General features: G+C 45.0%; 2 protein-coding genes across 2 annotated transcripts in view; both read left to right on the top strand.

Moving 5' to 3' along the window:
* The window catches only part of LOC121003516 (zinc finger protein 208-like), a 2,651,670-nt gene that overhangs the window by 362,152 nt on the left and 2,263,341 nt on the right, over positions 1-26,177 (top strand). The gene's annotated exons all lie outside the window — the stretch shown is intronic.
* The window catches only part of LOC121003537 (zinc finger protein OZF-like), a 1,338,071-nt gene that overhangs the window by 981,392 nt on the left and 330,502 nt on the right, over positions 1-26,177 (top strand). Inside the window, exons 3-4 of the mRNA XM_040435436.1 lie at positions 11,578-11,622; positions 11,856-11,905. Coding sequence (XP_040291370.1) covers positions 11,578-11,622; positions 11,856-11,905 — 95 coding nt within the window. The remainder of the gene's footprint in view (positions 1-11,577; positions 11,623-11,855; positions 11,906-26,177) is intronic.

The following is a 26,177-nucleotide window of genomic DNA, read 5'->3' as shown; positions in this document are numbered from 1 at the left end:
GGGTCCCTTCCGATATTGTTTCGGATCGTGGTACCCAATTCGTTTCTAAATTTTGGAAAGCTTTTTGTTCTCGTTTAGGGGTTCATCTGTCGTTTTCTTCATCTTTCTATCCACAGTCCAACGGTCAGACTGAACGTACCAATCAAAACCTAGAGACATATTTGAGATGCTTTGTTTCCGAAAATCAGGAGGAATGGTCATCCTATTTACCGTTAGCCGAGTTTGCCATTAATAATCGTCGTCAAGAACCCACCGATAAGTCACCATTTTTTGGTGCGTATGGTTTCCATCCTCAGTTTTGTACGTTTAGTGAGGGGGGCCGTCTGGGATTCCCAAGGAGGAACGATTTGCGTCTTCACTTTCTTCAGTGTGGCAGAGTGTGCAAGAAAGTTTGAAGAGAATTGGTGGTAGATACAAACGTGCGGCTGATAGGAAGCGCTCTGAAGGTCCGGACCTTGGGGTGAATGACTTGGTGTGGTTGTCTACCAGAAATATCAAGTTGAAGGTTCCCTCGTGGAAATTAGGTCCGAGATTTATTGGTCCTTATAGGGTAATTAAGATCATTAACCCGGTGGCTTTTCGTCTGGAGCTACCTCAGACTCTAAGGATCCATAATGTCTTCCACAGATCTCTGCTTAAGAGATATGTAGAACCTCCTGAACCATTGCCACTACCGCCTCCACCGGTGGTTGTTGATGGCAGTCTTGAGTTTCAGGTAGAAAAGATTGTTGATTCACGATATGTTTTTCCGCTCTCTTCAGTACCTGGTGCACTGGAAAGGTTATGGTTCCGAAGAGAGAATGTGGGTTCCAGCATCAGAGATAAAAGCGGACAGACTCATTCGGGCTTTTCATAGCTCCCATCCGGAGAGGCCTGGTCTTGAGGGTCCAGGGGCCCCTCGTAGAAAGGGGGGTACTGTCACGACTGTGACTGATCCAGACAGGTCTGGGAGGAGAAGGTCGCAGCGACTTGCTATTCGCAATAGCTTGTGAGTTTGCTCCGTGGTTCAGGGTATGTCATCTGGGTTTTGCCTTGTGAACCTTTTTGTCCTGACTGGGAGTTTGTAGGCATCCTTCTCAGGTGAGTCCTGTCTGCCACTCCTAGCTACTATATTAGTTTCACTTTCACTTGCAGTCATTGCCAGATATAGTCTCTACTTGCCAGATATATGCCAGATATAGTCTCTACTTCCATTTCTATTCTGACCTTTGAAGGAGATCGTTTGATGGTGTTGCTGTCGAGCTCTTGTCCGGCGTGGACTGCCGTGATTGGGATCGCCTTCTCTGCTGAAATATTCTGTGTGCAGCAGTATTTCTTGTGTAGAGGCCGGATCTCTGCCAAACCCCATTATACTGAGCGGGAGCAGGCGGCAGTATCTAGCGAAGTGCACCATGTAACGGTAGGTGCACTGCCCATCATGTTATAGATACATTTCAAGTCTATCTCTGATATAGTTTGTTTGTTGCTGTCTTCCCCTGCTGTTCTCCTAGACATGAGTGATGGTGACTAGTGCTCCCATCGGCCTTTTCCCACTCTAGGCTTTTTAGGGTGACTGAGGGTTTAGGCATCCTGCTCGCCGCACGGGTTCACACCCCGTCTAGGGTATCAGGGCAGACAGGTGCCAGCTTAGGGTTAGTCAGGGGTGGCCATACTATTCCCATCCGTAGATAAGGGTCCCCCTTCCCCTCCGTCTGGTGTGACACGACTGCTGCTGGGGTAGCGGTCGTGACAGTACCAAACCCCACTTTGGATTCCTATTTTAAAATGGTTTAAAGATGCAGATAGGAAAACTGAAGTAATTCACTGAAGTTTTGTGCGACTTCAGCCGATAAGAATTTTGCCTATGCGGAGCCAATACATTTTAACGCTGTACAGAAAGAGCATTGAAAACTACGTTTTTAAACAAATCGATTTCAGATCTACGATCTGAAGGTCGATTTTCTCATGCCCCTAGTTGCAGCTGCAGTTATTTCTGAGCGATCCTTAGAGACTTGTTCAGACTAGAACTGTATTTGACGCTGTTTACCGTGCGAGGTGCACATTGTATGCTTGTAGCTGAAGGACGCTGAGATCCATGAAAGTTAGTGACCGCCATAACCCAGGAAGGTGCAGAGCGGTTCCTTACACAGTGGCTAGTGCAACGCAGTGGTGTTGGATAGTAGTCATAAATACTCGCTGTACTTTCACACAATGGTGTAAATAACAAATTTATAGATCATTTCATTTTAAAAAAATCTGCCTTCATCCACCTGAAAAAAGCTGTAAAATCATGGACACTAGGTTCTCACTTCCACATAAGCTGCCGTCCATTGCCTGTTGTCCGACAAGATCCGTCCGTCCTCAGTAACATAGACTCACAAGATGGCGAACAGGAAATGGGGGCGAGTCAGAGCTAGCTAAGATCCTAAAAACCTGTTTCTATTCTTTTGAAGATTGTAAGAGACCTCTATATTGATCTCTTATTGATGACCTATCCTGAGTACATGCCAGAGAAACCCTTCAAGGACCGCTGTATTTCGTCATGCTGCTTCTTAAAAATAAATCTATTAAACTGCAACATCTGTGTGGTCGTGAGGAGCTGCCAAAAAACAAATCTGCCAACCTAATGTCCGTCTAGATAATTGAGGTTTATGATGGTCTATAGCGGTCTCATGCTGTTCATACTGGCATCACTAATGACGTCTTCTATTGGCTGTAGGGTCATGTGAAGGTGTGACATACCATGAAACTGTCTTGACCTCACACATGTTTCAATCCATATAAAATGAGAGAACACAACATCTACACTTTATTATCTCCTCCCATGTCTCCTCTTATCTCCAGTTATTGTATTTTACTTGGGATTTTGTAGGATTTTCCATTGTTTAATCTTCTTTCCATTTAGGTTCCTACAATATAGGATCCGCCCAGTGGATATCTTCTATATAAGATCCTTCTCCTGATTGACCCATGAAGGATAAATAGGGACAGGGACAAGATGGCAGAGAGTATAATAAATCTCACCCTAGAGATCCTCTTCCGGCTTACTGGAGAGGTGAGAGATTCTGATGATGTCACATTACATCATCTTATCTATGTTACTAACAGATGGACATGACTGGAGAGGTGAGGGACTCTGGAGATGTATGGAGTGATATTTATTACTGTGTCTCTCCCTAACCAGGACTACACAGTAGTGAAGAAGACCTCTAGTGAGTGCTGTCAGGCCCCTGTGTCTGAAGGATGGGGAAGAACCCTGAGCCCAATCATGGGGCCTCCACCTCACCCCCTGAAACATGAGGAAGTCAATAGAGAGAAGATCCTAGAACTCACCAACAAGATTATTGAGCTGCTGACTGGAGAGGTGACCCTGCTGGGACATTATATATGAACACTATGCAGGAATCTAGGTGATGACTGTATCATTGTGTTGTCAGGTTCCTATAAGGTGTCAGGATGTCACCGTCTATTTCTCCATGGAGGAGTGGGAGTATTTAGATGGACACAAAGATCTGTACAAGGACGTCATGATGGTGGATAACAGGCCCCTCACATCACCAGGTAATAGACATGACTAAATACACATGTCCTCTCATTATCTGTATGTAAGGAATGGATTCAGTGACTGGATGCGTTTCCTATTGTTGGAAATTGGCCACAGCAACAAAAATCTTTTGAAGCAACTACTTCCTCAGAAGATTCTTTTGTTTAAGCCTCATTCACACGTCAGTGATTTCCATCAGTGATTGTGAGCCAAAACCAGGATTTGAGCCTCCACACACATAAGGTATGTAACAGCGGCTGCTATCAGCCAATGTTCCCCTGCTTATCGCTGCCGTTCCGGGCTCTGCGTTCAGCGGTGATCTGCTGCCGATGTCTCCACATTCACCGCTGCTGTCCTGGGGCTGTCCTTGCAGGTATTGTCTGTCCTGGGATCCACTCCGCAGTTTCCTTCCAGCCCCGAGCACAGCTGCTTACAGCTTTTTGTCTGTAGCACTTCCTTTAGCGCACATCACTTCCTGTGATTTATGGGTTAGCTCATATGACCTTGCTGACCAATCCTAGCCCTCCTGCACATACATAAGTGGCTCAGCCCCCTTCCTCGGTGCCTGAGCGTCAAGGTCCTTGTGTCCTGCAAAGGTTGCTGATATCTCTGCTCGTCTTCCTGTGTATCTGACCCGTGCTTGTGTTTCTGGACTCCGCTACCTGTTTGATCCCTGCCTGCTTGCCTTGATTCTACTGTTGCTAATCCATATTGCCTGACCTGTACCTGTGCTGCCTGCCCTGACTTATTGCTTGTTTGACTTTGCCTCTGCCTCATCCTTTGGTCCTGCACTGTTGCTCATGGTTACGGCTTGGCCTGCTGACTACGTCTGTACCTCTGGTACCTTGATCAGGTACCTCTTGGTCCGTCTGGACCAGCTGCCTCGTGTGCCAATCCTTCTCAAGAGGTCACGACCTGTTGTTCCTCTCGGGAAAGTCTATTCCCACAATCAGGGGTACTGCGAAGAACGAGGGGCTCACTTAGAGGAGGTAGGACACGTGGCACAGTGGGTTCACACCCTTTGGTTCATGACAAGGTATAGGGGAAAGATCTGTACCTGTTCTGTGTTTAGAGCCTCACCTGGTTTTAGCTCAAAATCTCTGATGGAAATCACTGACCGAACACTGACGTGTGAGTGAGGCCTTATTCAGAGACAAGAGCAGCAAAAATTAATATAAAACTTAGGCAGATTATGGCATTGGAAGTGAATTACAGCCATGGTAAAAGGCAACTCTCTGTTATAAGTCCTGGACACCATCCTTTATACCTCAGAGAACAAAGAAATAATTCATATTTTACTTTAAGTTTTCCGCAGTGTGTCGCTATACGTAGACTTCAGTGTTTTACACACAGATTCCATCATTCCATCATTATCATACGTAACCATAGATCTACACAAGTTACACCGACAACAACTTCTAATTGGATAAAAGTTCCTTATAACGATCTCTTGTTGCATAAATAATTTGCTCCTGGGGCCTTCCATTAATCCTCTCCAATTCAAATAGCAATATCCATTTTTCTCTCCAAAGAGCCCCATGGTCCATAAAACCAAGATCGGCTCTTTCATTTGTCACCTGTCCAACACCAAGGATCGATCATGATCCAGGGGTGTGGAAAAAAAAAAAAAAAAACTACTTGTCAAAGGACTAATGCGGGGGCTCGATCTACTTGTCCCTCATGACAATCTACTTGTCCTGATAAAAAAATTTTTTTTAAATCAAAACCATTTTTCAATGCACAGCCACGCTTCCTTATTCAGGGAGGTGGCTGGCTTGCGTTCCAGTCTCTAAGTTTAGTCCTCGTTCACGCCAGATGATTCTGTCCAGAATGCACTACATGGCGGCCGGCTCACTATGTTGTGGGGCAGGAGGGGGCGTGACGATCCATTGAAGTGAATGGCACCGTAGCCACAGCCGCAGGCGATCGGATGCACGGGATCGCAAGGCACAATTATGCCTGAGGTCCGGTCACAATGCTGCTTGCAAGTAGCCACTGTAACGGCGATATGCCCCTTTCTGAGAGACAGGCACAGCTACTGCAGAACACCAAACTCCCGAACTGGATACAAAGTAGCACTCCAAACTGGAACCTCACGAATAGCTGCTAGCAGATGAACAGGAATCAGCTTACACTCCTGGCAATCAGTCTCTAACAGCATACAGCGGATCCCCCCAATAACGAGACAAGGCTCCGTGTTGAGGGTCAAGCAGTGGTCTGAGGTGCTGGCACACCCAGCCTGGTTTTTATTACAGTTGTTTGCAAATACAGGTCCGCCCACAGGGAGGTATAAAACAACCAAGCCCATCTGGAGTACACGCCCCTAGGGGACCAGAATGAAGACTTGTGACATAGGACAGATATAACATATCCCCACAATGCATCATGGTTTCCTCCTCTCTGTCCCGGAGACAACCGAAGAGCAATCCAATTATCTCTCAGGACAAAGGGAGATCGCCAATACACATGTGCAGACAACAGGACAGACATCACCATTTAAACACACAATGGGACAATGGCACAATAGAAACACACCCAGCATATTCCTCCCAAGCTGACAAGTTACACTTATTATAAATTGTTACAACTTTGTGAGTTTACATTGGCCATAAATATAACTTACATCAATTTAAACAGTATAACTTGGGGACAAACCTATCCAAAATTCACTTGAATAGGTTCAGGGGTTTAAAAGTTAGTATGGGCCATAATCCTGAGGCAAGAGGCTGATAAACAGGCCTCTCCAAAACCCAGTGGCGAGGTTGGTTTCGCCACAGCCACCTTTTGCTTTGATTACTGCTTTGCACACTCTTGGCATTCTCTTGATGAGCTTCAAGAGGTAGTCCCCTGAAATGGTCTTCCAACAGTCTTGAAGGAGTTCCCAGAGATGCTTAGCACTTGTTGGCCCTTTTGCCTTCACTCTGCGGTCCAGCTCACCCCAAACCATCTCGATTGGGTTCAGGTCCGGTGACTGTGGAGGCCAGGTCATCTGGCGCAGCACCCCATCACTCTCCTTCATGGTCAAATAGCCCTTACTTTCAAAGTTTTCCCAATTTTTCGGCTGACTGACTGACCTTCATTTCTTAAAGTAATGATGGCCACTCGTTTTTCTTTACTTAGCTGCTTTTTTCTTGCCATAATACCAATTCTAACAGTCTATTCAGTAGGACTATCAGCTGTGTATCCACCTGACTTCTCCTCAACACAACTGATGGTCCCAACCCCATTTATAAGGCAAGAAATCCCACTTATTAAACCTGACAGGGCACACCTGTGAAGTGAAAATCATTTCAGGGGACTACCTCTTGAAGCTCATCTAGAGAATGCCAAGAGTGTGCAAAGCAGTAATCAAAGCAAAAGGTGGCTACTTTGAAGAACCTAGAATATGAAAATAAATAAAAATCTCTTTGAATGAGAAGGTGTGTCCAAACTTTTGGTCTGTACTGTATATATATATATATATATATATATATGATATAATGGCTGATACCAGAGAGAAGAGGCTGCAGACACAGCAGTGATCACTTACCACGACCTCCTCTGATTTTGCTGAGATGACGTCACCGCCAAGTGGTCAGAACAGGAAGGGGGGAGCTCAGCAGTGGAGAAGAGCGGTGTACTTGAATTGGCCATGATGACGTCACGCCCATGTGACTAGACCAGTTAGGGAGGGGCTATTTTATTCGGTGTACAGTGGTGTAAATAAAAGCTGCTAGTAAATGGCGGCCATCCTGTGTGTGCAGCCAGAACCTTATCTAGAATGCTGGAGGTAGTAGTAAGATGGATTGTGTGAGGAATGTGGAGGAAGGAAACACAAACAGAAGAGGTAGGGAGGAGGGCTACTTGCCCGCAGCCAGGCTAAGCTACTGAACAAACTACCTGCCCGGCGCCCGGAACTGCATGTCCCGGGCGTCGGGCGATACGATTTCCACACCCCAGTGATCATAAACATGCAAATGGTTATTTATTTATTTTTTTAAACCAAATTGTTTTATTTCGGTTTTTCAATAATAAATTTCCACAATTGGTACATCACAGAAGTCTATAACAAAATTTCTTATTTCCAATTTTCCTTTTACATCACATTTTTCAAAGATACAGCATACACCTATATCTCTAGTACCTTTACTATGATGTCTTCACTGAGTAAGCTTTATTGATCAGTGTTAAGCATCTATCACCTTCGGCATAGCTTTATTGATGAAACTGTTTTAATCAATAACTATTTTTGCTCATTTCTATGCTGAACATCCCTGACTTCACTTCTTCCCAGCATGAGACTACTCCTCTCCCTTCGGACTCACTAATCCAATTCACATCTCTCCCTCCTGCCATCTGAAGAATCTACCTGTGACCCAGCGGTGTTTAGTCAGGGGTTACAAACCCTGCATACCCGCACATGGGCCCTTGTAGACAATTACATCTCCCCAGTTTCTGTGTCATAATTTCGCTATCACCCTACTCCTTTGTTCTGTTAATTTAAACATCCCTGTCTTAACTCTCAGGATATATATATTATAAACAAAAATGTCAGTACACATTTCCCCCAATCCCATAGAACATTTCCTGCCCCAACATAAATTAGACTTTACAGCTATCACCGCATTCCTCCGATGTTTAGTTAGTCTCTCGGTCCCTTTAGGTTGGTTCTCGTAGTGGCTGTTTTCCCGCGGTTCTGCGCTGGTTAAGTTCCCGTAATCTCCCGCCGTCTTCTTGCCGTTCGCCATCTTGCATTGCCGATCTGGCCTCTTGTGGTGAGTGGAAAGTAGCATACGATCCATCCGAGGAGTAAATCCGTAGTATGGCTGGGAACAGTAAGGCAAACTTTGTTTGGGAATGGTAAAGTTCCGAGCAGATGGTGGAGAATTCCTTTCTCTTTCTTGCCACCGATGCCGAGTAGTCCTCAAAGATCATTACTCTGTGCCCCTTAATCTCTAATGGACCCTTGCAGCTTTTGTAGGCTCTGATGATCGCCGCTTTGTCAGAAAAGTCCAGGTACCTGGTAATTACTTGTCTGGGGCGATGGTTCAGTGCTGGGTGGTCTTGCGTTTCCCTTCCTCTTTTTGCTAATAGCGGCGGCCCGATTCTGTGTGCTCTTTCCACCTTGCACCTCGTTGAGATATTGAGCGCCTCTGGTAAATCTCTTTCACACAGGGTGAATAAGTCCTGCGCGTTCCACGACTCTGGCACTCCGATCAGTCTCAGGTTGTTTCGTTGCGAACGATTTTCAAGGTCTTCCACCTTTTCACTCAACTTCTTATTATCAGCCCATAAGTCAGCATTCGCATTGCGCAGATGGCTTTGCTCATCTTCTAGCTTGGAGACTCTGTCTTCCACTTCATATAGCCGCTGACCCGCCACTTCTTTCTGCAGATGCAAGAGCGACTCTGCTACTGTACTGGACAGTGACTCTTGGAGATCCGGTAGTATTCTAGCCGCTACTTCTATGGCTAGCCGTTTGTAGTCAACTCCTGTGGAGTCATTAGACTCCTCTCCATCTTCCGGATAAAACACTGGTTTTTGAGTTGCCCTCTCTTGCTGTTCTCTCGCGGAGGCGGAATCCGCCATCTTAGTATGCACTGCTGGCACGCTGTTCGTCTTTAGCTTGCTGTTTTGTCTTGTCCTGTTCCCCATATGTTCAATATAGCGGTCCATACGCTCCGATACTTGTGGGGGAGAAAGCAGACCTTATTATGTGGGAATTTTATCTGCTGGGTCGCTTAAAATTGCGGTTTTTGCAGGATCATGAGAGAGAGCTCTAACTAGTGTGTCCTCTCATGCTGGCGCCGGAACCAGAAGTCCCAAATGGTTAGTTTTAATAGACAAATACATTTATCTTGTCCAAGGCTTCCACTTCTAGTGCAAATATTATCTATTTTCTAAAGGTAACTATTCCATCATAACATTTTCGATGACTTAAAGGGGTTCTCCGGGAATTGAGAAAATGAAAATACTTGAATATTACTTTATTATAACGATATTCTCAAATACCTTTGATTATTTATAATGGCTCATTTTGTCTGGGGAGCAATCATCAGGGGAAACAAAATGGCCGTAGTCCCATTAGTTCACATAAAACCTGTCCTAACGACACAGCAGGACAAGTTATTTTACAACAGGTGCAAAGAGCTGCCTCCTCCTCCTCTCTACTTGTCAGGGATTATGATCCTGAATACAGATGATAAGAACTTTAGCTGAATCTCTGGGGAATTTAGTTTATGAGGAGACATGAAGTACAGAGAGGACGGACAGGACAGGCTGTGGTAATGGAGACTGTAAACAAGTGCTGGTGCTCATTACCCCTACCTCACCCTTGTCTCCTCATTATCTCCATTCCCACACAGATTCACCTGTATTCAGGATCATGATTCCTGACAAGTAAAGCAGAGAGGAGGATGAGGCAGCTCTATGGCTCAGTGTTCAGAAGTAACTTGTCCTCCTGTGTGATTAGGACAGGTTTTGTGTGTACTGATAGGACGGCGGCAATTTTATTTCTCCTAATGATTGCTCCCTAGACAAAACAAGCCTTTCTAAGTAATAAAAGGTATTTGGGAATATATTTATTACAAAGTAATATTTAAGTATTTTCATTTTTTTAATTCCTGGAGAACCCCTTTAAAGGCCTCTATTTTCAGTATTCACTTCAAAATAGTGATTAACTCTTTAGCGAAGCTGCTTTTTGAGGTGTATTTACAAGGGGTGTCCTTTACTATTCTGAAATAGGCCTAAATCAGGCGTATTTCAATGGGCAGATGTCGGTGCAACTGTTAGTAGCGCCGCTATCTGCGATTTCACCCTGCTCACGCCAGGTCTACAATTGTGGGTGTGGCGTGGACAGCGAAGGGGATGGGCCTGTGCCTCTTCGTAACTTCGGCGGAACCACCGCCAGCTTAGGTTTACTTACTTTAAAGTGTAACTGCCATTTCACTAGCAAAAATGAAATTCCTAACATATGTGATGCTGAAGGGAAGATATTCATGAAGCTGCATTTTTCAGGTAATTTTACCTTTCTGATGTCTGTATTCAGCCCTTAGCAACCATATTTCTCTATGCCTTTATTTCAGCAACTTCCTAAGATGGCCTCTGCTGCTCTTCCTGTGATGATCTTTGCCCTTTCTTGAGGCCATCCTGTATTTCCCTCACTTCCCATAAGCCCTTGCTCTCCTCACATGAACTAAGAAGGACCAATCAGAATGCAGATAACTTCCCACAGTACCCAGAGCAGTGTGTATCCTCACATACAGCTAACCAGAGACAAGCCCTGCAATTAAATTAAATCAGTAAGCATTTCTTTTAACCTCTTAATAGCCAGCTGTCCCTCATTCTCTTCCAGACTGACAGGGAGGGAGGATGGGGGGCTGCATACATCTCTGGTTTGATACCAGCTAGAAATATGGGCTTTGTATTGTCTGACACTGACATTCCAAGCTTTCAGACAATACCAAACCGACTGGGGAAGATATCATTGATAGAAATCGGGCCGCTGTGAATGAAGCTGAAAGTAAAAGCAGATTTTACCCACGATTATTCCCAACTCTATTTCTAACAGGGATTTCTTCCCTGTTGCTTAGCCTAGAGCTGTCATTCTGGTCTTGTATGAAAGCCTGGACTGTCAGCTTTCAAACAAGACCAGTGGCATATTTCTAGCTGCTGCCATTGATAAGATATCACCATCTAAAGCAGCCCTCTCCCCTCCACTTTCTGCCTCAGCCCAGCTCCAGGCTGTCAGGGATGAGATCCTCCTTCCAGAGCTCATTCGTCTCTTGTTAGTATACTGAGAAGACGGGCTGCACATGGCAACGGTGTGAGATGAGAGCTGCTGAGTAGCATACATTTGTAGGAGTTATTAGCAGGTAAAACTGAAAATGATCAAATTTTAAATAAAGCACTTATACAGCAGGGTGTACTATACCATTAGGGAATAATAAATGAAACGGCAGTTACACTTTAAGACCTGCATTTAAAACACAGGTCTTAATAAATGTCCCCAAGATGTATACCTAAGACAATATGGCTGACCATCCGATCTAATCCTGATTCTGAAACACCTACAGTTAAGGAAGAGAGAACAACACCCGAGAGATCTCCCAGTCCTCTTCTTCGACAGGATAATTCAGAAGAACATCACTACGTCCCACGGGATATTCAGGTAGCTGGATATAAGGGCATCATGATGGAGGATCAACAGCCCCTCATATCACCAGGTAATAGACATGACTAAATACACATGTCCTCTCATTATCTGTATGTAAGGAATTAATTCAATCACTGGATGTGTTTCCTACAGTTAAGGAAGAGATAAGAACACCAGAGAGATGTCCCAGTTCTCTTCTTCCACAGGATGGTTCAGAAGAACATCACAATGTCCCACAGGATGATCAGGTAGATAGAGATAAGATCTCATTAAATGCCCCCTATGATCTGTAGAAGACTGTGAAGATCTTGTGTTCAGTCTTGTTTTGTCCACCAGTATTATATGTTTACTCCTTGTATAATGAGAAAGATGGAGATGCCAGGATTACAGCTGACCATGATCTTCTTACTATTTTCTGCCTGTATAGACTTTTAAGATGGCCTTCTCTGTCAACTGCTGTAGATCTTTTGTGGTTGCACAAGAGTGGCACAACAGTTTTCTGAGAGGTCTTAGGCCGGGACCATGCAATATTACAAACGGTCAACAAAAGTTGTTCTCAGATTGTCAGCTTGAACATGAACATCAGGAGATAAATGCATCATTATCTTCAAAGGTTTTTTAGTCTAGGGTTGCAGTACCAAGATCATACCACAGATTCTATTCTAGCACATGTAGATGCAAGTCATCCTTATTTTTGCATAGAGTATAATATAATATTCAGGGGTGTAGCTAAAGACTCATGTGCCCTGGTGCAAGAGTTCAGCTTGGTCCCCGTTCCCTCAGTGCTTTGTGGCCAGGGGCAGGGAAGCACATAGCCTTCATGCTGCCTGAGGCGAAAGTTGAAACTGCATCCCCTGCCCCAAGCCTAATTCTTTCAGAAAAGGACGTCTCTAGATTCCACTCCCACCACAGGAAGGTGGGGAAAAAGAGAGGAGAAGGGGCGCACAATAGGGTAGTATGTTCAAACAGGTAATAGAATGGAGTGATAAATAAGGGTGCTCACCTTGTAAGGTTGTGCAAATGATAGGCACAACCCTATGGAAGACTTGTGTGAATTAGACCTATTCACCAGGACTGCAGTCGCAGGAAGAGTTTTATTCGGATTGGATGTCCAGTCCCCCTAAGGATACTTGTAGCAGAAAAGAGGATCTGCTTAGGCGCAAGGACACTGGTGGAGGTGGTCGTGATCATCAAAAATTCCTTCTTTGTTTGAGAAAAGCGCATGTGTACATTAAAACAACACATTTCGGGGATAGGTAGTTCACCTTCATCAGGTTCAATAGGGAGTAATAGTACTCTTACTGAATCCGATTAGTTTAGAATCAATTTGCTCATCTTTACTCTGAAGGTATTAATTTCAGGGACTGGTTGTCTAAACTTTAGACAATGAGTCCCTGAAATTAATATGTAATTGGTCTGCCATACAAAAGCAAAGATCAATCACTTGAAAACAGTGCCCAGTGCATTTAACCCCTTAAAGACCCGCGCCCTACATGTACGGCGGGCTGATCTGCTCCCGTCCGATCAGCAGCAGGGGTCCAGCAGTCACTTCTAGCCGGACCCCTGCTGTATGCTCCAGGATCGGTGAAAACACCAATGCCGGCGCATTAACGCTTGCACTGCCGCGGTCAGCGCTTACCAAAGCACGTGCGGTTTCCTGCCTTCCTTAGGCATCGTGGCTGCCTTCCGTGACAGCCTGTGAGATCCAGCCCCCTGTATTACAGTGTGTAATACACTTACAGCGAATGCATTACAATACAGAAGGGGTGCATCAGGGGGTCTTTAAATGTGACATGGCAACTTAAAATTATCCCAGTGAAATCTGCCCTCCAAAAACCATATGGCGTTCCTTTCCTTCTGTGCCCTGCCGTGTGCCTGTACAGCAGTTTACGACCACATATGGGGTGTTTTTTGTAAACTACAGAATCGGGGTAATAAATATTGAGTTTTGTTTGCCTGTTAACTCTCTTGCTTTGTTAGTGGAAAAAATTTATTAAAAGTGAAAATCTGCCAAAAAAGTGAAAGTCTGAAATTTCATCTCCATTTTCCTTTAATTCTTGTGGAACACCTAAAGGGTTAAGAAAGTTTGCAAAATCAGTTTTGAATAAATTGAGAGGTGTGGTTTCTAAAATGGGGTCATTTTTGGGTGGTTTTTATTATGTAAGCCTCATAAATTGACTTAAGACCTGAACTGGTCCTTAAAAAGTGGATTTTGGAAATGTTCTTAAAAATTTCAAGATTTTCTTCTAAACTTCTAAGCCTTCTAACGTCCCCCAAAAATTAAGTGGCATTAACAAAATGATCCAAACATAAAGTAGACTGTAACTGATCACCTGGCACCCCGACTGGGTACCTCCGTTCACGATGCTCCTAGCGTTTTCCTGAGGTTTCCAAGCACTCTGGCAGACACCACAATCACCGAACCGAAGCAGCATATAAATCCTCTTCAAGCCTCTGAATGCTGTAGACAGTTGAATAGGAACCATACGAATAGGTTTTCACTCCTAGCAGTCAAACTGGAACAGCATGCAATAAATCCTCCCCCCAAGAATGAGACGACACTTCACCTTGAGGGTTAAAACAGGAACTGACTGTACTTCACGTACAGCCTCTTTTATTCACAAACCAAAAACATAGTACTGCCCACAGGGTTTTGAAATACAACCAATCAATATATTACAACACATCCCCACAAAATCCTCCCCTCTGTCCGTGATAGAATTACCTCACACTGGGTTGATGCAATCATCACAGACAGACGAATACACAATATCCTCTGTCCTGGAGACAACCGAGAAGTAATTCAATTATCTCTCAGGACAAAGGACATCGCCAATACACACAGAGAGACAACAGGACAGGAATCCCCACCCAAACACACAAAATCCTCCCTTCTGTGTGTGATATAATTATGGATTAACATAACTATCACAGACAGTAAAAATACAGTTTTTAAACATACTCTGTAACTTTAAAACCATACATTCCATCTCCATAAAAATTACATATTTAAACTCAGCATACATCAAATATAACCACTTCCAAAAATCACACAAATCCCTCCAGCGGATCAAAAGTTAAGTGGAAGTCCTTTATGACCGACCGCAAGCACAATTTCCTGCCCAAAACCGTTCCATACATTTGGGCTGTGCGGTCGGTCAATTTCATGCAGAAAAACGACTAAGTCCCATCTTCGAACGGGACTTAGTCTCTGGAGCTGAAAGTTCCGTATGGAAGAAGGTAAGGGTCAGCGGTGTTCGTGTATTTGCGCATCCGATTTTAGTTCCACAGAATCTTTAGTATACACCGCTGACCGGGTTCGGTCCTATTAACAGTCCAGACATGCGGCATAGTTCTGTTACATAGACATATGGGAAATGTAAAGTAATAACTATTATATGGGTATCACTATCTGTTTTAAATGCAGAAAAATAGAAATTTGGAAAGTTGTGAATTTTTGTCATTTTTTTTGTAAATTTGCCTTTTTTTTTTTATAAAAATGAAAAATATTGACTGAAATTTACCACTATCATGAAGTAGATTTTCAAAAAACGGCCTAAACCTTAAGGTGAAAAATGGCAGGGTCCTGAAGGGGTTAAAGTTAGTATTAGCAGGTAAAACCATGAAGAAGGTAGAGGATTGTGGATAACATGACACTGGGAGGACGTGGGGAGGGGGCGGAGTCTGACAAAGAACGATTATAGACACAAGTCACTAACGTAGTGTGATAGGAACACTAAAGAGAGGGAATTCCTCTAGGGAAAGTATTAAGGGAGTGAGGGGATCCTGAAACTGTGCTTAGTGGTTGTCCCACCTCACTTGTACAGCTTGTCTGGCAGCCTGCTCTGCGCTTCATTCTCTGATTTCGTGCCTCCAAGGCTGGACCCCCACCCCGGCTTTTCGTGACATCACATCTGCTCCTCAGCCATGTATGCTCACTTCCGATGCTTGTCTGATTAGGGGGCGAGGCGGGCTATCATTCAGACAGCCTGAGCCCACCCAGCCTTAGAGTTGGTAAACCAGGTTTATTTGGTCTCCTTGATAAGAAGGTGTGGTGGCTCAGTTGGTAGAGCGCGTGGGTTTATCTATTGGATTCTACAGTGCAGCCAGGTGGGGTTGTTTTTTATTTCAGCCCATTTGGAATTTTCTCCAGCTACCCACTACATTGTGTGCAATTTTAAATGGTGAAATTGGAAAGCGCAACTTTTCCTACAAAAAACCAAGCCCTCTTAAGGCTATATAAACAGAAAAATAAAAAGTTATGGCCCTAGAAAGGCAGGGAGTGAAAAATAAAAGCAGAAAACTGAAAATCACAAGGTCCTCAAAGGGTTAAACATGTTGCATTATAGCACAAACATGTTACAGCAGCAACACTAGTTTTATATCCATATTACTAAACACATAGTTCAAAGTCATTTTACAACAAACGCTGCATTGTTATATTGTGTTAGTGGACATATTAGTACATCAGACTGTGTTTCAAAGACATTTTAGTCCAGAGTTTTCATTGTTTTACCACTGATATTAAAAGCATAGTTCTAAGGCCTCATGCACACGGCCGTTTTTTTTTCCCGTTTACTGGCCGTTTTTTGCGTTCCGTATACGGTCCGTATACGGAACCATTCATTTCAATGGTTCCGCAAAAAAAACGGAATGTACTCCGTATGCATTCCGTTTCCGTATTTCCGTTTTTCTGTTCCGTTTTAACATAGAACATGTCCTATTATTGCCCGCAAATCACAGTCCGTGGCTCTATTCAAGTCAATGGGTCCGCAAAAAAAACGGAACACATACGGAAATGCATCCGTATGTCTTCCGTTTCCGTTCCGTTTTTTGCTGAACCATCTATTGAAAATGTTATGCCCAGCCCAATTTTATCTATGTAAATACTGTATACTGTATATGCCATACGGAAAAACGGAACGGAAAAACTGAACAAAAACGGAACAAAAACGGAAACACAACGGAAACAAAAAACGGAACAACGGATCCATGAAAAACGGACCGCAAAACACTGAAAAAGCCATACGGTCGTGTGCAATAAGCCTAAGGCTATTTTCACACTGGCGTTTTGGGTTTCCGTTTGTGAGATCCGTTTGAGTGCTCTCACAAGCAGTCCAAAATGGATCAGTTTTACCCTAATGCATTTTGAATGTATTAGGATCCGTTCAGAATGCATCAGTTTGCCTCCATTCCGCTCTGAAGGCGGACAGCAAAACGATACTTGTAGCGTTTTGGTGTCCGCCTGACGATGCAGAGGCAAACGGATTCGTCCTGACACACAATGTAAGTCAATGGGGACGGATCAATTTTCACTGACACAATATGGCACAATAGAAAACGGATCCGTCCCCCATTGACTTTCAATGGTGTTCAAGACGGATCCGTTTTGGCAATGTTAAAGATAATACAAACAGATCCGTTCTGAATGGATGCATGCGGTTATATTATCGGTGCGGATCAGTCTGTGCAGATCCATGACGGATCCGCACCAAACGCGAGTGTAAAAGTAGCCTAAGACATTTCACTGCATTCTTCCCAAAGTAAATTGTCAATACCAGTGGGGAGTGTGTTTGTAGAAGTGGAGAGACATTTAGTTGTGCCACTGTCTTTAAATTACAAAAAAACACACTTGCCATTTTGCTTGTACTGTTAAATAATCTGTCTGTACCAAACCCCTGACTTTTCATTTATAGACCTCATAATAAAATGTCTGAGAAATGGAAGAGTGCAAAACGAAAGACCCATGTCTCTTCCTCCCAGAGTCAGAATGTATGTAGTACCAGCAGTATCAGTACCTGCTAGGAGTAGTAGTAGTTGGCCACAGTTCTCCCTGGCTCCTAATATTACTGAGGACACAGAGGATGGAATTGTGGACTGGATGGCTCAGCATTTGGACTACAATGAGGAGGAGATTCGGGGGAGGAGGGTCACCCCATACATAGCTATGGTTGTGGTGGTAGGAGTAGTGGCACCTGTAGCTGCTCTGGTGGTGGTAGGGGCAGTGGTAGCAGCAGTGGAACTCAAGGCAAGTATAAAGCAGGGACCCTGGAGGGGGCTAGGAAACCCATGATGACATATCACAGTTTTCATGGCAGGTAGGTTGAGGACTATTACAATGTTTGTGTGTTGGACAGGACCTGGGAGCCAGATCTGAGTGCTGAGAAGAAGGTAACATCAGAGGAAGAGGATGGTGGCAGTGGCAGCAATACAGAGTGGAGGGAACATACAGTTAGAACCTCCCAAAACCTGCCAGGGCCAGATCTGCTTCTAGTATTGTCAGCTTGGGAACTGGTGATGCTGATGATACTGTGGGCGCAGGCTGAAAACGTGCCAGACCTAAAACAAGCTCGGCTGCAGCTAGCTCTGTGTGGACTGTGCAAGTATCTCCTGTCTGGCAGTTTTTCTCCACAGTGCTGGAAAACAAAAGCAATGCCCTGTGCAAGATCTGCCAGATTACAATAAACCACAGGAGTGACAGAGGTGTCTTCCAGCTACAACAAGAGATTCCTCCTTCTCCCGGCCTCCTTTGTGGCAGCCAGGCGGCATCCACGTGCAGTACTCTGTCCAAGTCCTCATCAGTTACTGCTTTTCCTGCTCAGACTATGCCTCTTCCTATTCTGTCCAACCATCAGGCATCGATAAAGGAATGTGTGGCCAAAAAACCACTCTGCTTGCACAAGTTGCTGGTGGTGCAGTCTTTGTGGTACCACTTTGTGGATTCTGTTGCCTTTAGGGGGCTAATAGCATGTGTTCAGCTTTATTAGAAGTTATCTAGCTAGCATTTTATTAAAAAAAATGACATCCCTGCTTTGTACTCTCAAGTGGTGGTGAATGTAGGCCACTCCTTGCAATTCTAGCTGTGCAGCAAGGTGCACACAATGGACACCTGGAGCAATGGTTACGGACTGGAACAGTTCATGCCTTTCACAGCCCATTAGATCAATGTTTTTTGCAGTGAGGCAGCACTGTAGCAAGAAGGCCAGGTCCTATTGACACCTCCATGTTTGTTCCGACACCAGGCACTTATTGGCCTCCTCCATGGATATCCTCCTGTCCCAAACAGAAGCAGGGCAGAACATCGCTCCCACTCCCCCTTCTTCCTATCATGTGAAGCGGTGCCATGCTGTTTTAGAGCTGATCTCCCTGGGTGATAGTAGCCACATAGCCAAATACTTTCTAAAGGGCATCAAGCAGCAAACAACCGCGCTGGCTGTCTCTTCACCTAACTCCAACTGGGCAAGGTGGTCAGAGACAATTGCAGGAACATTGTGGCTGCTTTGTGTTTGGGAGAAATAACACATGCTCCCTGAATGATGCATGCGATAAATCTAGTCGTGCAGCGTTTGTTAAAAAAAGTACAGTGGGTTTTGGAAGGTACTAATAATAGTAATAATAATCATATAATATAATCATAATCAGTTCTCACCTCTCCTGTCCTTTTACTATAAGCAGTGATAATCAGGGTGTTCTAGTGGTGATAGATAATCAGTTCTCACCTCTCCTGTCCTTATACTATAGACAGTGATAAGCAGGGTGTTCTAGTGGTAATAGATAATCAGTTCTTACCTCTCCTGTGTTCTATCCTGTCCATTATGTTATAAACATTGATAATCAGGCTGTTCTAGAGGTAATAAATAATCAGTTCTTACCTCTCTTGTCCTTATACTATTAGCCCCTTCAAGCGATAGCCAGTTTCGTCCAAATGCCAGAGCCCCATCAGTGCTCCACATTAAAAAAAATACCTAGGAGCCATTGGCTCCTGAACTGAAAAATTTAGGAGCCAAATAACATTTTTAGTCGCCAAATCGAAACCGAATCAAAATTTGGGTATCTTGACAATGCTACGCCGATCAGATCGTCGTAGGGTTGTCTCGATACCAAAATTTTGATTTGCTTTCGACACCATAAAAAAGTATTGTGACACTCAATACCGCGCGAAAAAAAAAAAAAAAAAAAAAAAAAAGCCGCGTGCATTCCGCATTTTATGAAACGTTCAGCCCATAATAGAACAGTCCTATCCTATTTTTTGGTGTGGCAAGGTGACAAAAAAATGGCGAATTGCATGTTTTTTATTTATTTATTTCTGTTACGGCGCTCACTGCATAGGAGATATTTTAAATTAATTTAATAGTTTGGACTTTTCGGACGCAGTGCTATGTAATATATTTATATATTGTTTATATATGTTATATGTAAAATTGGGAAAGGGGGATTTAAACTTAATATTTTAGTGTTTGTGTTTTTTTTTTTACTTACTTACCCCGTAGGGGCTGGATCCCTTGTCCTATTCACCCTTATAGAGCTCTATCAGGGTGAATAGGACCTCTCACTGTTCCTGCTGCCCTGGGCTTTGTGCACACGGCAGCAGGGAGCTTACTATAGCAGCCAGGGCTTCAGGAGCGTCCTGGCTGCCATGGTAACCGATCGGAGCACTGTGATTACACTGCTGGGGCTACGATCGGAACTGCCACTGAACCACCAATGACTTTAATACCGAGGGGTTGGGGGGGGATGCACTGCGCCACCAAAGTTTATTATACAGGGGTGTTGGGGGGGGGGGGCGAACTGCACCACCAATGTTTATTATACTGGGGTCTTGGGGGAGCGCACTGCGCCACCAATGTTTATTATACTGGGGTGTTGGGGGGGTGCACTGCACCACCAATGTTTATTATACTGGGGTGTTGGGGGGGTGCACTGCGCCACCAATGTTTATTATACAGGGGTGTTGGGGGGGGGGGCGAACTGCACCACCAATGTTTATTATACTGGGGTGTTGGGGGAGCGCACTGCGCCACCAATGTTTATTATACTGGGGTGTTGGGGGGGCGCACTGCACCACCAATGTTTATTATACTGGGGTGTTGGGGGGGTGCACTGCGCCACCAATGTTTATTATACAGGGGTGTTGGGGGGGGCGAACTGCACCACCAATGTTTATTATACAGGGGTGTTGGGGGGGGGTGAACTGCACCACTAATGTTTATTAAACTAGGGTGTTGGGGGAGCGCACTCCGCCACCAATGTTTACTATACTGGGGTGTTGGGGGGGGCGCACTGCGCCACCAATATTTATTATACTGGGGTGTTGGGGGGGGCGTACTGCGCCACCAATGTTTATTATACTGGGGTGTTGGGGGGACGCACTGCACCACCAATGTTTATTATACTGGGTACTGGGGTGTTGGGGGGGCGCACTGCACCACCAATGTTTATTATACTGGGTACTGGGGTGTTAGGGGGGCGCACTGCGCCACCAATGTTTATTATACTGGGGTGTTGGGGGGCGCACTGCGCCACCAATGTTTATTATACTGGGTACTGGGGTGTTGGGGCGGGCTCACTGCGCCTCCAATGTTTATTATACTGGGGTGTTGGGGGGGCGCACTGTGCCACCAATGTTTATTATACTGGGGTGTTGGGGGGGCGCACTGCACCATCAATGTTTATTATACTGGGGTGTTGGGGGGGGCGCACTGCACCATCAATGTTTATTATACTGGGGTGTTGGGGGGGCGCACTGCGCCACCAATGTTTATTATACTCAGGTGTTGGGGGGGCGCACTGCGCCATTAATGTTTATTATACTAGGGTGTTGTGGGTGGCGCACCTGAGGGGTTAACTGCAGCAGATCGCAGCTCCCTGTCATAGAGGTCGGGTGCCGGCTATTTGATTCCGGTACCCGCCTCCTGTATTTGTATTAACAGGTCAGTTATCTTCATTGGTGGCGCAGTGGCCACAGCCCCTCCCTTCCTCCTCCCGTCTCTCTTCTTATTGGCGGCGGCGGCTGCAGCACAGGTGGGAGGGAGAGACTCCTTCTCCACTGCGCTGCTGAGAAGAACATCGGCGGCGGGGCAGAGAACTATCATCTCCTGTGCCCCGCCGCTGTATTCAACTGTAGAGCTGCGGCGGCGGGTCTAGTCGCAAATGGTGACAAGACTAAAAATTCTTGTCGCATTTGTAAATTCTAAGTCGCATTGGCGACCATTTTGGTCGCCATCTGGAGCCCTGCCCATTTTTCAAATCTGACATGTCACTTTATGTGGTAATAACTTTGGAACGATTTTACATATCCATACCATTCTGAGATTGTTTTTCCATGACACATCGTACTTCATGTTAGTGGTGAATTTGAGTTGGTACGTTTTACCTTTATGCATAAAAAATTCTAAATTTGCTGAAATTTTGAAAAAATTCACTATTTTCTAAATTAGAATTTCTTTGCTTTTAAGACAGATTGTGATACTTCATAAAATAGTGTAAGGGATCGCCTTTCTTTCAGGGGGTTGCAACTACATACTTCTTCACAACACCAGGATTAAGGTCCAAACAACGCTTTTATTTGGCATCAGCACAAACATAAATGATACAAAATAAATACCTGCCCGTCTAGGCACTTTCTAATGCAAAATAGTGTATCCCTGACCCTCCTAAAGAGCCCTGTTCACACACGGAAATCAAATATGGCTTTCCTCAGCCAAACAGTCCAGCAGCCTCCAGGCTGTAACAACTCCACTACCTTTTGGGGGATTATGGCCCAGTAGTCCTCCTGACTCTGGCCATGCGTCCCTCGCTCCACAAGCGTTGCTGGTCCCCCAAACTTCGGGCTATCACGTAGCCTCGTGGCCCCTTAACGTTCCTGGCTAAGACCACTCAGTGCCTCTGCAGATCTCTGTTCCAAATCACTCTCTCTTAGGCCTCCTGCACACGACCGTATTTTTTTCCGTCATCCGTGATCTGTTTTTTCGTCCGTGGGTCTTCCTTGATTTTTGGAGGATCCACGGATATGAAAAAAAAGTCGTTTTGGTGTCCGCCTGGCCGTGCGGAGCCAAACGGATCCGTCCTGAATTACAATGCAAGTCAATGGGGACGGATCCGTTTGACGTTGACACAATATGGTGCAATTTCAAACGGATCCGTCCCCCATTGACTTTCAATGTAAAGTCAGGAGTTAATATACCATCGGATCGGAGTTTTCTCCAATCCGAAGGGATATTTTAGAAGAAATCGTTTTTATTGGCTTTTTCTGTAAATTGGCAAGATGAGCCATAATTCGCAATATTTCAAAGTATAACAATACGTGCCCACGCAGTAGGCTTGCTCATAAGACAATAGTATACGAGTATGAATTGCATATCTGGTGAGGTCTGTAACAAATAGACCATAACATTGAGGGGTAAGGGGGGGGAGGAAAAAAAGGGAGGAAAGAAGGGGTTTGGGATGATCCCTAACGCAGTCTACCTGACCGATGGTATATTTTAACTTGAAGCGTCCCCATCACCATGGGAACGCCTCTATGTTAGAATATACCGTCGGATTTGAGTTACATCGTGAAACTCAAATCCGACAGTATATTCTAACACAGAGGCGTTCCCATGGTGATGGGGACGCTTCAGGTTAGAATATACTAAAAGAACTGTGTACATGACTGCCCCCTGCTGCCTGGCAGGTGCTGCCAGGCAGCAGGGGGCAGCCCCCCCAGCCCCCCCCCTGTAGTTAACACATTGGTGGCCAGTGTGGCCGCCCCCCCCCCTCCCTCCCCTGTAGTTAACTCATTGGTGGCCAGTGCGGCCGCCCCCCCCCCCCCCTCCCCTGTAGTTAACTCATTGGTGGCCAGTGGGCCCCCCCCTCCCCTGTAGTTAACTCATTGGTGGCCAGTGGGCCCCCCCCCTCCCTCCCCTGTAGTTAACTCGTTGGTGGCCAGTGGGCCTTCTCCCCTCCCTCCCCCTCCTAATTAAAATCTCCCCCCTATCATTGGTGGCAGCGGAATGTACCGATCGGAGTCCCAGTTTAATCGCTGGGGCTCCGATCGGTAACCATGGCAACCGGGACGCTACTGCAGTCCCGGTTGCCATGGTTACTTAGCAATTTGTAGAACCATTATACTTACCTGCGAGCTGCGATCTCTGCGTCCGGCCGGGAGCTCCTCCTACTGGTAAGTGACAGGTCCGGCCGGGAGCTCCTCCTACTGGTAAGTGACAGGTCATGTCACTTACCAGTAGAAGGAGCTCCCGGCCGGACCTGTCACTTACCAGTAGGAGGAGCTCCCGGCCGGACCTGTCACTTACCAGTAGGAGGAGCTCCCGGCCGGACGCAGAGATCGCAGCTCGCAGGTAAGTATAATGGTTCTACAAATTGCTGAGTAACCATGGCAACCGGGACTGCAGTAGCGTCCCGGTTGCCATGGTTACCAGGAGCTCACTGGCCACCAATGAGTTAACTACAGGGGAGGGAGGGGGGGGGGGCGGCCACACTGGCCACCAATGTGTTAACTGCCAGGCAGCAGGGGGCAGTCATGTACACAGTTTGTAGTATATTCTAACTAGAAGCGTCCCCATCACCATGGGAACGCCTCTGTGTTAGAATATACTGTCGGTTCTGAGTTTTCACGAAGTGAAAATTCAGCTATGAAAAAGCTTTTATGCAGACGGATCTTCGGATCCGTCTGTATAAAAACTAACCTACGGCCACGGATCACGGACACGGATGCCAATCTTGTGTGCATCCGTGTTCTTTCACGGACCCATTGACTTGAATGGGTCCGTGAACCGTTGTCCGTCAAAAAAATAGGACAGGTCTTATTTTTTTGACGGACAGGATACACGGATCACGGTCTCGGCTGCAAAACGGTGCATTTTCCGATTTTTCCACGGACCCATTGAAAGTCGTGTGCATGAGGCCTTACAGACTGACATACTGGGAGGTGCTTTATGCCATCCTGATTACAGCAGGCCTCTCCTGCAATCACCTCAGCGCAAAGGAAACACAGGGTGTGGATTGGCAGATCTCACTACCAAACCTATCCGCCAATCCAAATAAAATCCAGCCCAGAAGAACATGTGTACCAAACTGTCTCAGTAATCTATACTTTGCTGAGACTACTGCAACTTCCTGGAGTTCAGTCATCTCACCCAGTTCAGGTATCTGGGTGGGACATACACACCTTCCAGCACTGTACACATCACCACAATAGTTATCACTTTACATTCCCCATATGTAAAGCTCATTTTTAAATTTTTGAGAAATATTCCAAAACCCACTTTTTTAAGGACCAGTACAGTTATGAAGTCACTTTGTGGGGCTTACACAGTAGAAACCACCCATAAATGACCACATTTTAGAAACTACATCTCTCAAGTTATTCAAAACTGATTTTACAAACTTTATTAACCCTTAAGGTGTTCCAATTAAAGCAAAATAGAGGGGAAATTTTTAAATGTCATTTTTTGGGGAAGATTATCCATTTAAATCCAATTTTCCTGTAACACAGCAAGGGTTAACAGCCAAATAAACCTCAATATTTATTACCCTGATTCTGCAGTTTACAGAAACACCCCATGTGTGGTCATAACCTGCAGTATGGGCGCATAGCAGGGTTTAGAGGGAAAGGAATGGTTTTTAGGTGCCATGTCACATTTGAAGAGACCCTGAGGTACCCCTAGAAAGAAAACCCCAAAATCTGACCCCATTTTGGAAACTACCCCCTCAAGGAATACATTTAGTGGGAAAGTGAATGCTTTGACCCAACAAGCATTTCATAGAATTTAGAAACACATGGCTGTGAATATGAAAAATTAACTTTTATTTCCAATATAAAGATGCTTTATCCACAGATTTTTCATTTTCACAAGGGGTAACAGGAGAAAATGCACCCCAAAATTTGTTATGCATTTTTTCCTGAATACGGTAACACCTCATACGTTGTCAAAAACCGCTGTTTGGGGGCATGGCAGCATTCAGAAGGATAAAAGCGGCATCAGCATTTTCTAACATGTAATTTGCTGAAATTAGTTTAGGGCCCATAAGATTTGTATTTTTTCACCAATATAACTGTTTGGGGGCTTGTTTTTTGCGGGATGGGCTGTAGTTTTTATTGGTATCATTTTGGGGTACATACACTCACCTAAAGAATTATTAGGAACACCTGTTCTATTAATGCAATTATCTAGTCAACCAATCACATGGCAGTTGCTTCAATGCATTTAGGGGGGTGCTCCTGGTCAAGACAATCTCCTGAACTCCAAACTGAATGTCAGAATGGGAAAGAAAGGTGATTTAAGCAATTTTGAGCGTGGCATGGTTGTTGGTGCCAGACGGGCCGGTCTGAGTATTTCACAATCTGCTCAGTTACTGGGATTTTCACGCACAACCATTTCTAGGGTTTACAAAGAATGGTGTGAAAAGGGAAAAACATCCAGTATGCGGCAGTCCTGTCGGCGAAAATGCCTTGTGGATGCTAGAGGTCAGAGGAGAATGGGCCGACTGATTCAAGCTGATAGAAGAGCAACGTTGACTGAAATAACCACTCGTTACAACCAAGGTATGCAGCAAAGCATTTGTGAAGCCACAACACGCACAACCTTGAGGCGGATGGGCTACAACAGCAGAAGACCCCACCGGGTACCACTCATCTCCACTACAAATAGGAAACAGAGGCTACAATTTGCACGAGCTCACCAAAATTGGACTGTTGAAGACTGGAAAAATGTTGCCTGGTCTGATGAGTCTCGATTTCTG

The sequence above is a fragment of the Bufo bufo genome, chromosome 6 (genome assembly GCF_905171765.1).
Source record: "Bufo bufo chromosome 6, aBufBuf1.1, whole genome shotgun sequence".
Classification (NCBI taxonomy): Eukaryota; Metazoa; Chordata; class Amphibia; order Anura; family Bufonidae; genus Bufo; species Bufo bufo.
This window is presented reverse-complemented; position numbering and strand designations above follow the sequence as displayed.